Source organism: Eumetopias jubatus, unplaced genomic scaffold, assembly GCF_037043125.1.
Source record: "Eumetopias jubatus isolate StellerSeaLion01/CBP00866 unplaced genomic scaffold, mEumJub1_p1.0 scaffold_7, whole genome shotgun sequence".
Taxonomy (NCBI): domain Eukaryota; kingdom Metazoa; phylum Chordata; class Mammalia; order Carnivora; family Otariidae; genus Eumetopias; species Eumetopias jubatus.
The window spans coordinates 105,521,211-105,533,425 of record NW_028274813.1 but is presented as its reverse complement, the minus strand read 5'-3'; the positions used below and the strand labels follow the sequence as shown (position 1 = coordinate 105,533,425).

Genomic DNA, 12,215 nt, shown 5'->3' with positions numbered 1-12,215 from the left:
TTGTCTAATGTCCAGTGTCTTGAAAACATTATTTCATGTATTTTGTTCATTTTCTTAGTTGTTTCAGCTGGGAGGATAAGCCGAGTCCCTGGTACTCCATCTTGGCTAAAAGAGGAAGTTTGGTTTCATTTTTAACATTTAAATCTCTAATGTATTTGGCATATGTGAGAAATGGATCCATTGTTATCTTTTTTTGCATGTGGCTATGCAGTATTTCTGATTTAAAATTTAAATCAGTAATCACTAATTTTAAAAGTCCCATCTTTTTCCTACTGTTTTTTCTTATAAAAACTTATAAAACTTTCTTATAAATAGAAAGTCGAATATAGTCGAATAAAATTCTATTTTAGATTTTCTATTCTGTACCATTGTTGTTCATTATGTTTATTCATGTTTTAATTTTTAAATATCTGATAAAGTGAGCCTTGTTCCCCATAATTGATCTTTTTCAGGGTTCTTTTATCATCTTGCTTGTTATTCTTTCAAATAACAAATCTTATAATTACCAAGGTATAAATACAGAGTTCTCTTGTGAAAGTTAATTTCTTAGCTCTGAAATTTCTTGTGTTCTGATTATTAAGTATTAGGACATATTAAGTACACACCAAATCCAGTAACATTCAGGGAGAATAAGAGGGGAGAAATTAAAATATAATCATATTCTCAAAATTGCTTTTGGCTTCAATGGAAAGAGTCTTAAGAGATACTTAAAGAGATCAGAATTAATAGAATTATATGTTCATTGAATTTACAGGTTTTTTTCTATTGGAGCCTAACACACATATAAATGTATATACATGTAATTAAGTATTAATAAAAAAGTGATACAATGAATACAAAAAACTAGGTGGTTTTTAGCAAGATTTCCAGGTTGTCTCGTTTTTATCCTCACCTAACATTATTTTAGGTTTGCAAGTACAGACATGTATTTGCCATCCTTGAACAATGTTTACTTTCAGTGTGCTAGCTTAGTTTGGGAGTGATACATTCCTGCCAGTGAACTCATCTAGATTCCTTTGTAAGGTATCCTTGATAGTAGAAACCATGTCTGCTTCCCTTATTTATCATACTCAAATAAAGTATTAAGGAGCTCATAGGGAAAATGTGGATGTAAATTTTTTTGTTAGCACTTACTAAATTTGTTTTCTTTATATTCCTTTTTAAATTTTATACCTGTATCAAATAATATTTCTAGCTTAGGAAAGCTAGATAAAATATCATCATCATCATTAGTCATTAATTACAAATAGTCTTTGAGAGAGATTTTAACAGATGCTGCAAGTAGGAAAACAAAATGACACAAATTCTGCTTTTAAGTTTTTTTTTAATCTATTTCTAGTCAGACATACTGAAAAAAGTGAAAAACAATACCATAGTCAAATGAGTAAAAGAGATAATAACTCATATAAATTTCAAAGGAGAGATAACTGTACATCATAGTGGATCAGGAAACTTTCCTTGGCAAGGTTGAATCAGAATTGAGGTTTTGGGATAATGGTAAAACTTGGATGTTTGAAGGAAAAATAGCCTTTCAAAGGGAGATAGTGGAACAAACAGACCAGGAGGCAGGAACTCATATGTTGGGTTTTATGTCAATGACATCAGCCTGATCTAGGGTTTTATTAGAAGAGTATTAATAGATGTGGTAGGAAGGTATTAATGACAACTGATAACTTGAGAACTTACTTTATGCCAATCATTATGCTAAACGCTTGACATGTTTTTATCTAAGTTAATCTTCACAAAGCTGAAGTAGATGATATATTACTATTTTGAAAGTGAGAACAATTACTTTTGAAGAAATTAAGCTACTTCCCAAAGTCAGTCTTCTAGTGAGTGTCAAAGCCTAGATTCAAACCACTTGGTTTCAGTCTGTGCTCTTAACTACATGCAACACTGCTCAATTACATTTAAGTTGTGGAAGGTCTAGAATGCCAAGCCAAGGTGATGAGACAATTCTTGTTCTCTACTATATGCAGTAATCATCTAGAGACCCTCTACCAGGAAATCTTTCAGCAGACTTCTTGAAATTAGTTTGCTTAGAGTTACTGGCACATTTTGGAGTCATTGAACATGTAGACTCAGTAATATGGGAGATGCTAGGATTTCACTGGAAATTTTTTGCTAAAAGCAAATAGCAAGCTTTCAGAAAACTGGAGTAGGTGACTTCTCTTTCCTTTTGCATTAGGCAACACTGGACTATGGAATGTATTCTCGAGAAGAAGAACTATTAAGAGAAAGAAAACGCATTGGAACTGTTGGAATTGCTTCCTATGATTATCACCAAGGAAGTGGAACATTTCTATTTCAAGCTGGTAGTGGAATTTATCATGTAAAAGATGGAGGGCCACAAGGATTTACTGTAAGTTGGTGTTACTATTTGTTAAATCTGTTTTTGGGTCCTAAAGGTTATTTGCATCCAAATCAGAAAGGTAATTAAGCCAAAAATTATATCTGCCCACGAAGTGAGAAATTTAATAGTAAAGAAAACAAGATATATGAGTATTAATTTCTAATATTAAGAATTAATCATTTTTGCACTGACATTAATATGTAATTTTTTTAAATGCTAAAAACACTTGCTGTGTAGGAAGATTTAGTAAAGGGCATCAATGCCCATTTTCTGAGTAAATGTTGAGGGGGATTTTGGGAGATAATGTTATCACAAGGCAGTCTATCTAATTTTGGTTCCCTTAAAAACTTAATTCATCTTTTTTTTTAAAGATTTTATTTATTTATTTGATACAACGAGAGAGAGAGATCACAAGTAGGCAGAGCAGCAGGCAGAGGGAGAGGGAGAAGCAGGCTCCCCGCTGAGCAGAGAGCCAGATGCGGGGCTCGATCCGAGGACCCTGGGATCATCATCTGAGCTGAACACTTAACTGACTGAGCCACCCAGGCACCCAAAAAACTTAATCCATCTTAATAAATGGTTTTAAATGTTTGGTTTTATTCCAGGCAATTCTTTTTTTTTTTAAGATTTATTTATTTATTTGAAAGAGAGAGAGAGAGCAAGAACGAGTGGGGGAGGGGCAGAGGGAGAGGGAGAGGGAGAATCTCAAGCAGACTCCCCACTGAGCATGGAGCCTGAGGCAGGGCTTGATCTCATGACCCTGAGGTCATGACCTAAGCCGAAATCAAGAGTCAGATGCTCAATGACTGAGCCACCCAGATTCCAGGCAATTCTTCACATAGTATTAGAACTATTCTTTTTTTAGAATTGTATGATCCTGGCTTTTGTTAAATCTTTATGAGCAAACTGTTTCAGATTGGTAAAATTAATTTAAAATATTTAATAAATATTCAATAAATAACAGAAGTATTTAACAAGCAATAATTACTCTATTAAAACAGGTTTGGATAACAAAATTTATGAAGCACTGTTATATTGTCTTTATTTACTTTCCTATTGGGGCACCCGGGTAGTTCAGTGGGTTGTATCTGACTCTTGATTTTTGGCTCAGGTCATGAACTCATGGGTCGTGGGATGTGGGGGCTCTGTGCTCAATAGGGAGTCTGCTTTTCTCCTTCTCCTTCCTCTGCCCCTCCGTGTACATTCAAATGCTCTCTCACTCTCTCTCTCTCTTTCTCAAATAAATAAACAAATCTTTTAAAAAATCTTTATTTACTTTCCTATTACCCTTAGCTTTCTAATTCATAGTAAAAAGAGAAAAGAGTCCGTCCTTGTAAGTTAAGGCATGCAAAAGTGTGTTTTTCTGAGGAGCAATTATCATAGTTGACATTTTACTTGGAATTATTGTTCATTTTATAGGAAGGGTGTTAGCAAATGAATATGTATCACCCTGATACTTGCCTTAAAAATGTTTTTTCTTTTCTAGCAACAGCCCTTACGGCCGAATTTAGTAGAGACTAGTTGTCCCAACATTCGCATGGATCCCAAATTATGCCCAGCTGATCCAGACTGGATTGCTTTTATACATAGCAGTGATATTTGGATATCCAACATCGTAACCAGAGAAGAAAGGAGGCTCACCTATGTGCACAATGGTAACATATAGTTCTTCAGATCTACTTTTCTGAAAAGTATTTTTAGAATTTTGCTTTTGCTCACTTTTTGAAATTGAGGCAAAGTAGGCAACCTTTATATTTTAAATTCAAATCTTTAAAAAAGTACAGAGGATAAATAGTATGTACCACCTGCATAATGCTACCTTATTTTAATGTTCATTTTCAGATAGCACTGTAGCACTTCTGACATGATTGTTTCTTTAGCTTATTAAGACTGCCGGGATTTCCCCAAAACTGTTCTCATTAAAATAAAATTTCATGATGAATCACAGACCTGTACCTCTGAAACAAATAATATATTATATGTTTAAAAAAAAAAAGATTGTAGGAAGGGAAAAATGAAGGGGGGGAAATCGGAGGGGGAGACGAACCATGAGAGACTGTGGACTCTGAGAAACAAACTGAGAGTTCTAGAGGAGAGGGGGGTGGGGGAATGGGTTAGCCTGGTGATGGGTATTAAGGAGGGCACATACTGAATGGAGCATTGGGTGTTATATGCAAACAATGAATCATGGAACACTACATCAAAAACTAATGATGTATGATGACTAACATAATAAAATAAAAATTAAATAAAATAAAATTTCAATTAAAAAATTAATTTTGGTCCCCAAATTGGGGACCAGTTGGGGCCTGGGTGGCTCAGTTGGTTGAGCGTTGGCCTTCGGCTCAGGTCATGATCCTGGGGTCCTGGGATCGAGTCCCACGTTGGGCTCCTTGCTCAGTGGGAAGTCTGATTCTCCCTCTGCCTGCAGCTCCCCCCTGCTTGTGCTCGCTCTCTTGCAAATAAAAAAGTCTTAAAAAAAATTAATCTTGCTTTTGGGAAACAAGTAAAAACCTAATACACAAAAATTTATCTCCCCTTTTTGGAGAGCCTAATTATTTTGTCATAATAGGAAAAACAAAATTTTATAGAATTGTGTATTGTGGAAATACTTAATTTTCATTAAAGCGATTATAGTAATACTAAGCACTGCTCAAAGCACAGAAAAGATGAAGATGTTTTCCTCTAAAGCTTTCATACAAATGAAAGATGGGAAATAGTGTATTGCTTTTTCTTTGAAACCATGAAACAAAGTTTAAGATTAGTAAGTTCTACAGTGAAGGATGGTCACTTTCAAAATTCATTTATTCAACTCTTGCTTAATCTAATGTTCACAAAGCTGAATTATTGGGCATCTTTCTTAATAAATTATTTTAGAATACAATAGTGTATGGACAACAAACATTTTTTTTCATTATTAGGATAATCAGCGTTACAGAAGAAGCCCTTTCCTGAACAATTTACGTTGGTAGAAAGAACACTGAATTAGTAGTCAAGAAATCTGTTCTAGCTATTCAGTTGTCAACAAAGATAGGTTAAGTTCCTGTGCACCAAGTAACATGGCAGGAACTAAGAATACAGAATTGAATAAGACATAACCCGGGCCCTCAAGGAAACTATATGAATAATAAAACAGAGTGATAAGCAAAGAGTGTTTTGAGGGCATCAGTGTGGGGTAGTGGTCAAGAAAGACTTCCCAGAAGAGAGGACACCTAACTGGCACCTAAACTGATCTTAGATGACTGCACATTAACCAGTACATTCCAAGTGAGGGGACCATGTGAGAAAGGTCTTAATGCAGAAGGTGGTGTGTGAGGAGTTAAAAGCAGTCTGATGGTTCTAAAGCATAAGGTATGAGTCAAGAAGAAGGGAAAGGTAACCAAGACAAGGGTTAACTGTATCTCATGTAAATCAACAGAGTCTCTAGCATGATGTGGGGGTCCACTGAAAGTTTTTAACAATTGGGTGGTGTGGTCAGAGTCATATTATAGATAAATTGTTCTGGATACTTTGTGAGAGTTGTATTTGAAAAGCCCAGGACTAGAGGCAAGGAAACCAAAACTTGACTGTTGAAGTTACCCAGGTTTAAGTGGTCTAAAACTCTATAGAGCATCAGATAGACAAAAGGGGATGGAGTAGGGAACTTTTTAAGTAAAAAGTACATGTTTTGGGGGCGCCTGTGTGGTTCAGTCTGTTAAGCATCCAACTCTTGATTTCTGCTCAGGTCATGATCCTCAGGGTCTTGAGCTTAGTGGAGAGCATGCTTCTTCCTTCTCCCTCTCCCTCTGCCCTTCCACCCACCACCTCCCCCTTGCTCCCGCTCTCCCTCTTTCTCTCTCAAATTAATAAATAAATAAATCTTTAAAAAAGGAAAGAAAAAGGAAGAAAAGTATGTGTTTTGGGTCTCCATTTGGAGTAAGGGAATCAGAACGGCTACCAATGACAGTAGGATTAGGTTGATGATTAGTAAATCTGGGTTGGAAATCCTAGCCATTTCTTCATGCTTTCAACAAACATTGAACACTCACTATGTACTAGTTATCCTACTTGAGGCTGGGAGTGCAAAGCTCTGACAGTAACTGATAGGACGTTTTTTAGTCTAGTTTTTCTTCTGTAGAATTGTTTTTCCACACAGGATTATTGTGAAGATTGACAGAATTTAGTGGCACCTGAGTGGCTCAGTTGGTTAAGCATCCAACTCTTGATTTCAGCTCAGATCATGCATGATCTCAGTGTTGTGAGATCTGTGCTAGGCGTGGAGCCTGCTTAAGACTTTCTCTCTCCCCCTCCCTTTGCCCCTATATCTCTCTCTCTCCCCCTCTCTTAAAAAAAAAAAATTGACAGAATTTATTTTTTTTTAAGATTTTATTTATTTATTTGAGAGAGAGAGAATGAGAGATAGCATGAGAGGAAAGAGGGTCAGGGGGAGAAGCAGACTCCCTGCTGAGCAGGGAGTCCGATGCGGGACTCGATCCCGGGACTCCAGGATCATGACCTGAGCTGAAGGCAGTCGCTTAACCAACTGAGCTACCCAGGCGCCCGAATTGACAGAATTTAAAGTAGAAAGCACTGGCATCCTGCAGGATGCTGTAGTATTGTTCTTATTATTTTCCTTTCTGTGCATATGGGTATGTGGTATGTTTATTATTTTCCAGATTAATGTACTTGTTAAAAATGCAGTCTAGAACCATTCTAGTTTGAATTCTAGATCTACCATTTTTTAGTTCTGTGACCTTGAGTAAGTTATTTAACTGATCTCTTCATTTCCATATCTAAAAAGTTGTGTTATTATAGTGTTCTTATGAGATTATAATGAGTTCATATTTGTGAAGTGTTTAGGATGGTGTCTTGAAACATAGTAAGAGCGATGTGTTTAAGTAGAAAGGTAGGTACAGACTAAGCATCTTCACTCTTAACTCTGCTTACAATAAGTTTCCAGGTAAAAGTCTGCTTTTAGATGGGGTTAGTCAGTGAGCATGTGCATGTGTTTATTTTCTGCCTAGTATGAAAAGGAATGTAAAAGTAATACAGTACCAGCCTCTATTCTCAAATAATATATTGACATACCAGAAGAACAAAGTGATACCTTTTATTCATTTAATAAATAACTCTTAATAATTGAGGTCTATGGTAAGTGAAAGGGAGATAGAAATGAGTGGTACCTCTTCTCACATCCAAAAGAGAACAAATATGAAACAGTATGGTGGGTATAATTTTGGCGTAGTTGAAAGATCCAAGAAAACCAAACACTAGTTTTGCCTATATCATTAATTCCAAAATTCAGAAAAACTCTTGAACACTGAGCTTAGGGGTGCCTGGGTGGCTCAGATGGTTAGGCGTCTGCCTTTGGCTCAGGCCATGATCCCAGGGTCCTGGAATCGAGCCCTGCATTGGGCTCCCTGCTCAGCGGGGATCCTCCTTTTTCCTCTCCTTCTGCTGCTCCCCATGCTTGTGCTCTCTTGCTCTCTTTGTCAAATAAATAAATAAAATCTTTAAAAAAAAAAAAAGAAAAGAAAACCGAGCTTAGTTTTCACTGGCTCGGAGCTAAAACTCATTTGGTGGCAAAACCTGCCCTGAACTGACCTGAGGCTATTTATAATCTTAATCCTACTTAGTGTGTCTATTCATAAGTTTGCTCCAAGAATATTAGTGTACTCAGTTACAGGGTATTTAATTACCCTGCCAGAGATGTTATGTAATTATATGGTAGATATATGATAAATATGAAAAATCCCCCAAATTCTGAGTTCCAAACGTTTCTGGACTCAAAATTTTTAGATAGGGGATTATTGGCTCATGTTGCATATTTGTTTCAGACAATATATAGAAAATACAGATAACCAAAAATAATACTTTGAAACTTGTCTATAATATTGAAATCACTATGATATATTACCATACACCCATTAGACTGACTAAAGTGAAAAAGATTAAGAACACAAATGTTGGAGAGGAACTTTCATACATTGCTAGTAAGAATATAAAATAATACAAATACTATGGAAAACTGTGTGACAGTTTCTTATAAACACTTATCATACTACCTTGTCATTCCACTTCTAGGTCTTTTATTCAAGAGAAAGCATACACCCACAAAGATCCCGATGCAAGAAAGATTATAGTATCTTTATTCATATTGCCAATAACTGACAATAGTAACAGCCCAGATACCCATTAACAGGTGAATGGATTAAAAAAAAAAAAAAACACAAAAAAAACTGGTATACTATGGAATACCACCAAGCAATAAACAGGAATGAATTATTGATACATGTAACAATATGGGTGAATCTCAAAAAGCAGACAAAGTATATGACTTCACTTATATGATATTCTAGAATATGCAAAACTAACCTGTGGTGACAGAAATCAGATCAGTGTTTGCTTCTGGGGTGAGAATGGGCATTGACTGAGAAGAGGCCTGAGAAAACATTCTGGGTGTTGGAAATATTCTATGTCTTGACAGGGTGTGGTTCGTTATACAAGTGTATACGTTTTTCACAAATAAACAATACACCTAAGATTTTGTAAATTATAAAGCAATTTTTAAAAAATGTTTCTCCGTAGTCTGTCTCACTATTTGGAGAGAACCACATTTTGGTTTATATCCCAACACTTTTTAAAATATATGTTTAACATTTTTTGAATGAAATTATAGTGTACATGCCATTTAGTAATAGGGCTTTTTTTAATCCAAGTATATTACAAACATTTCTTCATGTCATGAAATCTTTTTTTTTTATTTAAGATTTTATTTATTTGACTGTGTGTGTGTGTGTGTGTGTGTGTGCGCGCGCGCGCATGCACGCGCGCGCCAGAGAACACAAGCAGTGGGAACAGCAGAGGCAGAGGGAGAAGCAGGCTCCCTGCTGAGGAGGGAGCCTGACACAGGGCTTGATCCCAAGACCCTGGGATCATGACCTGAGCCGAAGGCAGACACTTAACTGACTGAGCCACCTAGCATCCTGGAGGGTTTATTTTTAAAGCAAGAGTTCTCTTCAAACTATTTGCTGGAAAGTGTAAAACAGATAAAAGTTGAAATGTTCTGGTTGACTGGAGGAAGGGGAGGGGGAATGATAAAGATTACTTGATGTGTAAGACCCATAAAGTTGGACTTTTCTGGGTAGAAGTTACAAGTCACTGTGACCCTTTCCATGTATTCTTTTTTTCCATGATCCTAGCTAAATGGGGAAATAATAACTGACATTTATGGAGCACATGTTTTGGTTCAGGCTTTGTTCTAAGTGCTTTATGTGAATTAATTCATTTAATCCTAACAACCTTATGAGGTACACTGTTACTCCCATTTACAAATGGGACACTGTAGTGGAATGAGGTTGGATGATTTGCCCAAGGTCAGTCAGTACATGATGGAGCTCAGATTTATATCCAGTCCATTTGGCTCCAGAGTTCACCACAGTACTACAGCTGCATTTCAAAAAAAACTAACTGTGCTTAGTACCTATGAAAAGTTAGACAACTTCCTGTGATAATTTTGCTGTTTATGTTTGTCTAGAGCTAGCCAACATGGAAGAAGATCCCAGATCAGCTGGAGTTGCTACCTTTGTTCTTCAAGAAGAATTTGATAGATATTCTGGCTACTGGTGGTGTCCAGAAGCTGAAACAAGTAAGAGGGTTCCAAATAATATAAGTTAATTAAAGTATTATGAGATTGAACTGCCAATTAGTTAAGTGCTCAGATGCTAAGTCCTGAATAGTAATTATGAAGTCATGAAGTTTGGATCCTACCAGTAGTTATTTAGAATATATAGGCTGGGGCGCCTGGGTGGCTCAGTCCTTGAGCGTCTGCCTTCAGCTCAGGTCATGAGCCCAGGGTCCTGGGATCGAGCCCCGCATCGGGCTCCCTGCTCAGCAGGAAGCCTGCTTCTCCCTCTCCCACTCCCCCTGCTTATGTTCCCTCTCTCACTGTGTCTGTCAAATGAATAAATAAAATCTTAAAAAAAAAATGTATAGGCTGTATCCCACCATGATGAATTCTAATAGTAATTGCATTGCAGAATGAATTCTAATAAAAATAAGTGCCTCTGGTCCTTCAACTCTTTTTTCCAATCTTTCATCTAGAGGCTGGTCTTAGTGGCAATATTGGTGACAAAATAAAAAAAATACTATACCCTGATCCATTGCTATAAAAACGTAGGATTGACTAGAGTGTCTGCATAAACTTATGGCCAAATTAGTATATGAAGGGATCAGAAAAAGGGAAAATTCCTCTCTTTTCTGGATGAATTCGCAAGTATTTTATTGCCTGTGAAACAGCTTTCTCTGAAGATCCAGTTAGAAATTTGCTTTACATTCTGGCCTAATACTTCATATTGTATACAAAAACTAAAATTTCGGGGTGCTGGGTGGCTCAGCCGTTAACGCATCTGCCTTCGGCTCAGGTCATAATCTCAGGGTCCTGGGATGGAGCCCTGCATCGGGCTCCCTGCTGCATGGGAAGCCTGCGTCTCTCTCTTCCACTCCCCCTGGTTGTGTTCCCTCTCTTGATGTGTCTCTCTCTGACAAATAAATAAATAAAATCTTTAAAAAACAAAAAACTCAGGGTGCCTGGGTGGCTTAGTCGTTAAGCGTCTGCCTTTGGCTCAGGTCGTGATCCCAGGGTCCTGGGATTGAGCCCCGCATCAGGCTCCCTGATCAGCAGGAAGCATGTTTCTCCCTCTCCCATTCCCCCTGTTGTGTTCCCTCTCTTGCTTGTGTCTCTCTGTCAAATAAATAAAATCTTTTTAAAAAAAAAACAAAAAACAAATTTCATGAAGCAATACTTTCCTTTATGTGTAGTGCACTCTGATACTGTGTATTTTAAATCCTTGTTATTACCCATTAATAGATTTCATGACACAGTAATGGATTGCAGCTACCATTTTTGTTTTTTTAGTAAGCTCTTTGCCCAATGTTGGGCTTGAATTCACAACCCCGAGATCAAGAGTTGCTCACTTTACTGACTGAGTGCCCCAGCAGCTCGTATTTTGAACATTTCTCTAAGGGACCATGAAAAATACTTATTTTTAAGCCATGTCTTAGATTTGGACATTCAGTTTTAAGATGTAAAATGTTTTGCCGTAATTGTGTTTGTTAGAACAAGATTTTGACATGAATTAGAGAAACCATTAAAAGAAAACTGGACTCTATTTAAATAGCATTTATTTTCAGGGTGTCTGGGTGGCGCATTTGGTTGGGTGTCCAACTCTTCATTTCGGCTCAGGTCGTGGTCTTGGGGTCATGGAGTGGAGCCCCACATCGGGCTCTGTGCTCAGGACATAGTCTGCTTGGGGCTCTCTCCCCCTCTCCTTCTGCCTGTCCTCCCTGCTCTCTCTCTTTCTCTCAAATAAATAAATAAATAAAATCTTTTTTTAAAAAATAGCATTTATTTTGTTATAGGAAATATTATAAACATAATTGAGTAATTCGTTTTTCAACAAGGAATGCATTTAAGGTATACATGGACTGAAGTCCTTCATAAGTGTGTTTCCCCTGTTTTAAATATGTATAGGTACAGGGGTACCTGGCTGACTCAGTCAGTAGAGCATGTGACTCTTGATCACTGGGTCATGAGTTCAAGCCCCATGTTGGGCATGGAGCCTACTTAAATTTTAAATATATACATATATATGTATATGTACATAATTATCTTCAGGTTTTGCCTTCCTTTAACCAGCAAAAGTGGTTTAGTAGTAACTCACCTTCCTAGTGCAAAGGCTAGTGATACTTTCATACACTATACAAAAGGCAGCATATTTTATACATAAATTATTTTTCACTGTGGGAAATATACTACTAGAGGGAATGGTCAGTTATGATTACTCTCTGGAATAATTCTTCTAAATTTTCAATATTTAAATTC

The 12,215-nt window shown here is 36.9% G+C and overlaps 1 protein-coding gene across 2 annotated transcripts in view; it reads left to right on the top strand.

Moving 5' to 3' along the window:
- The window catches only part of DPP8 (dipeptidyl peptidase 8), a 60,907-nt gene that overhangs the window by 17,965 nt on the left and 30,727 nt on the right, over positions 1–12,215 (top strand). For both annotated transcript variants that reach the window (XM_028100161.1, XM_088024861.1), the window contains 3 exons: positions 2,189–2,362; positions 3,840–4,008; positions 9,870–9,980. In XM_028100161.1, the coding sequence (XP_027955962.1) occupies positions 2,189–2,362; positions 3,840–4,008; positions 9,870–9,980 (454 nt within the window). The remainder of the gene's footprint in view (positions 1–2,188; positions 2,363–3,839; positions 4,009–9,869; positions 9,981–12,215) is intronic.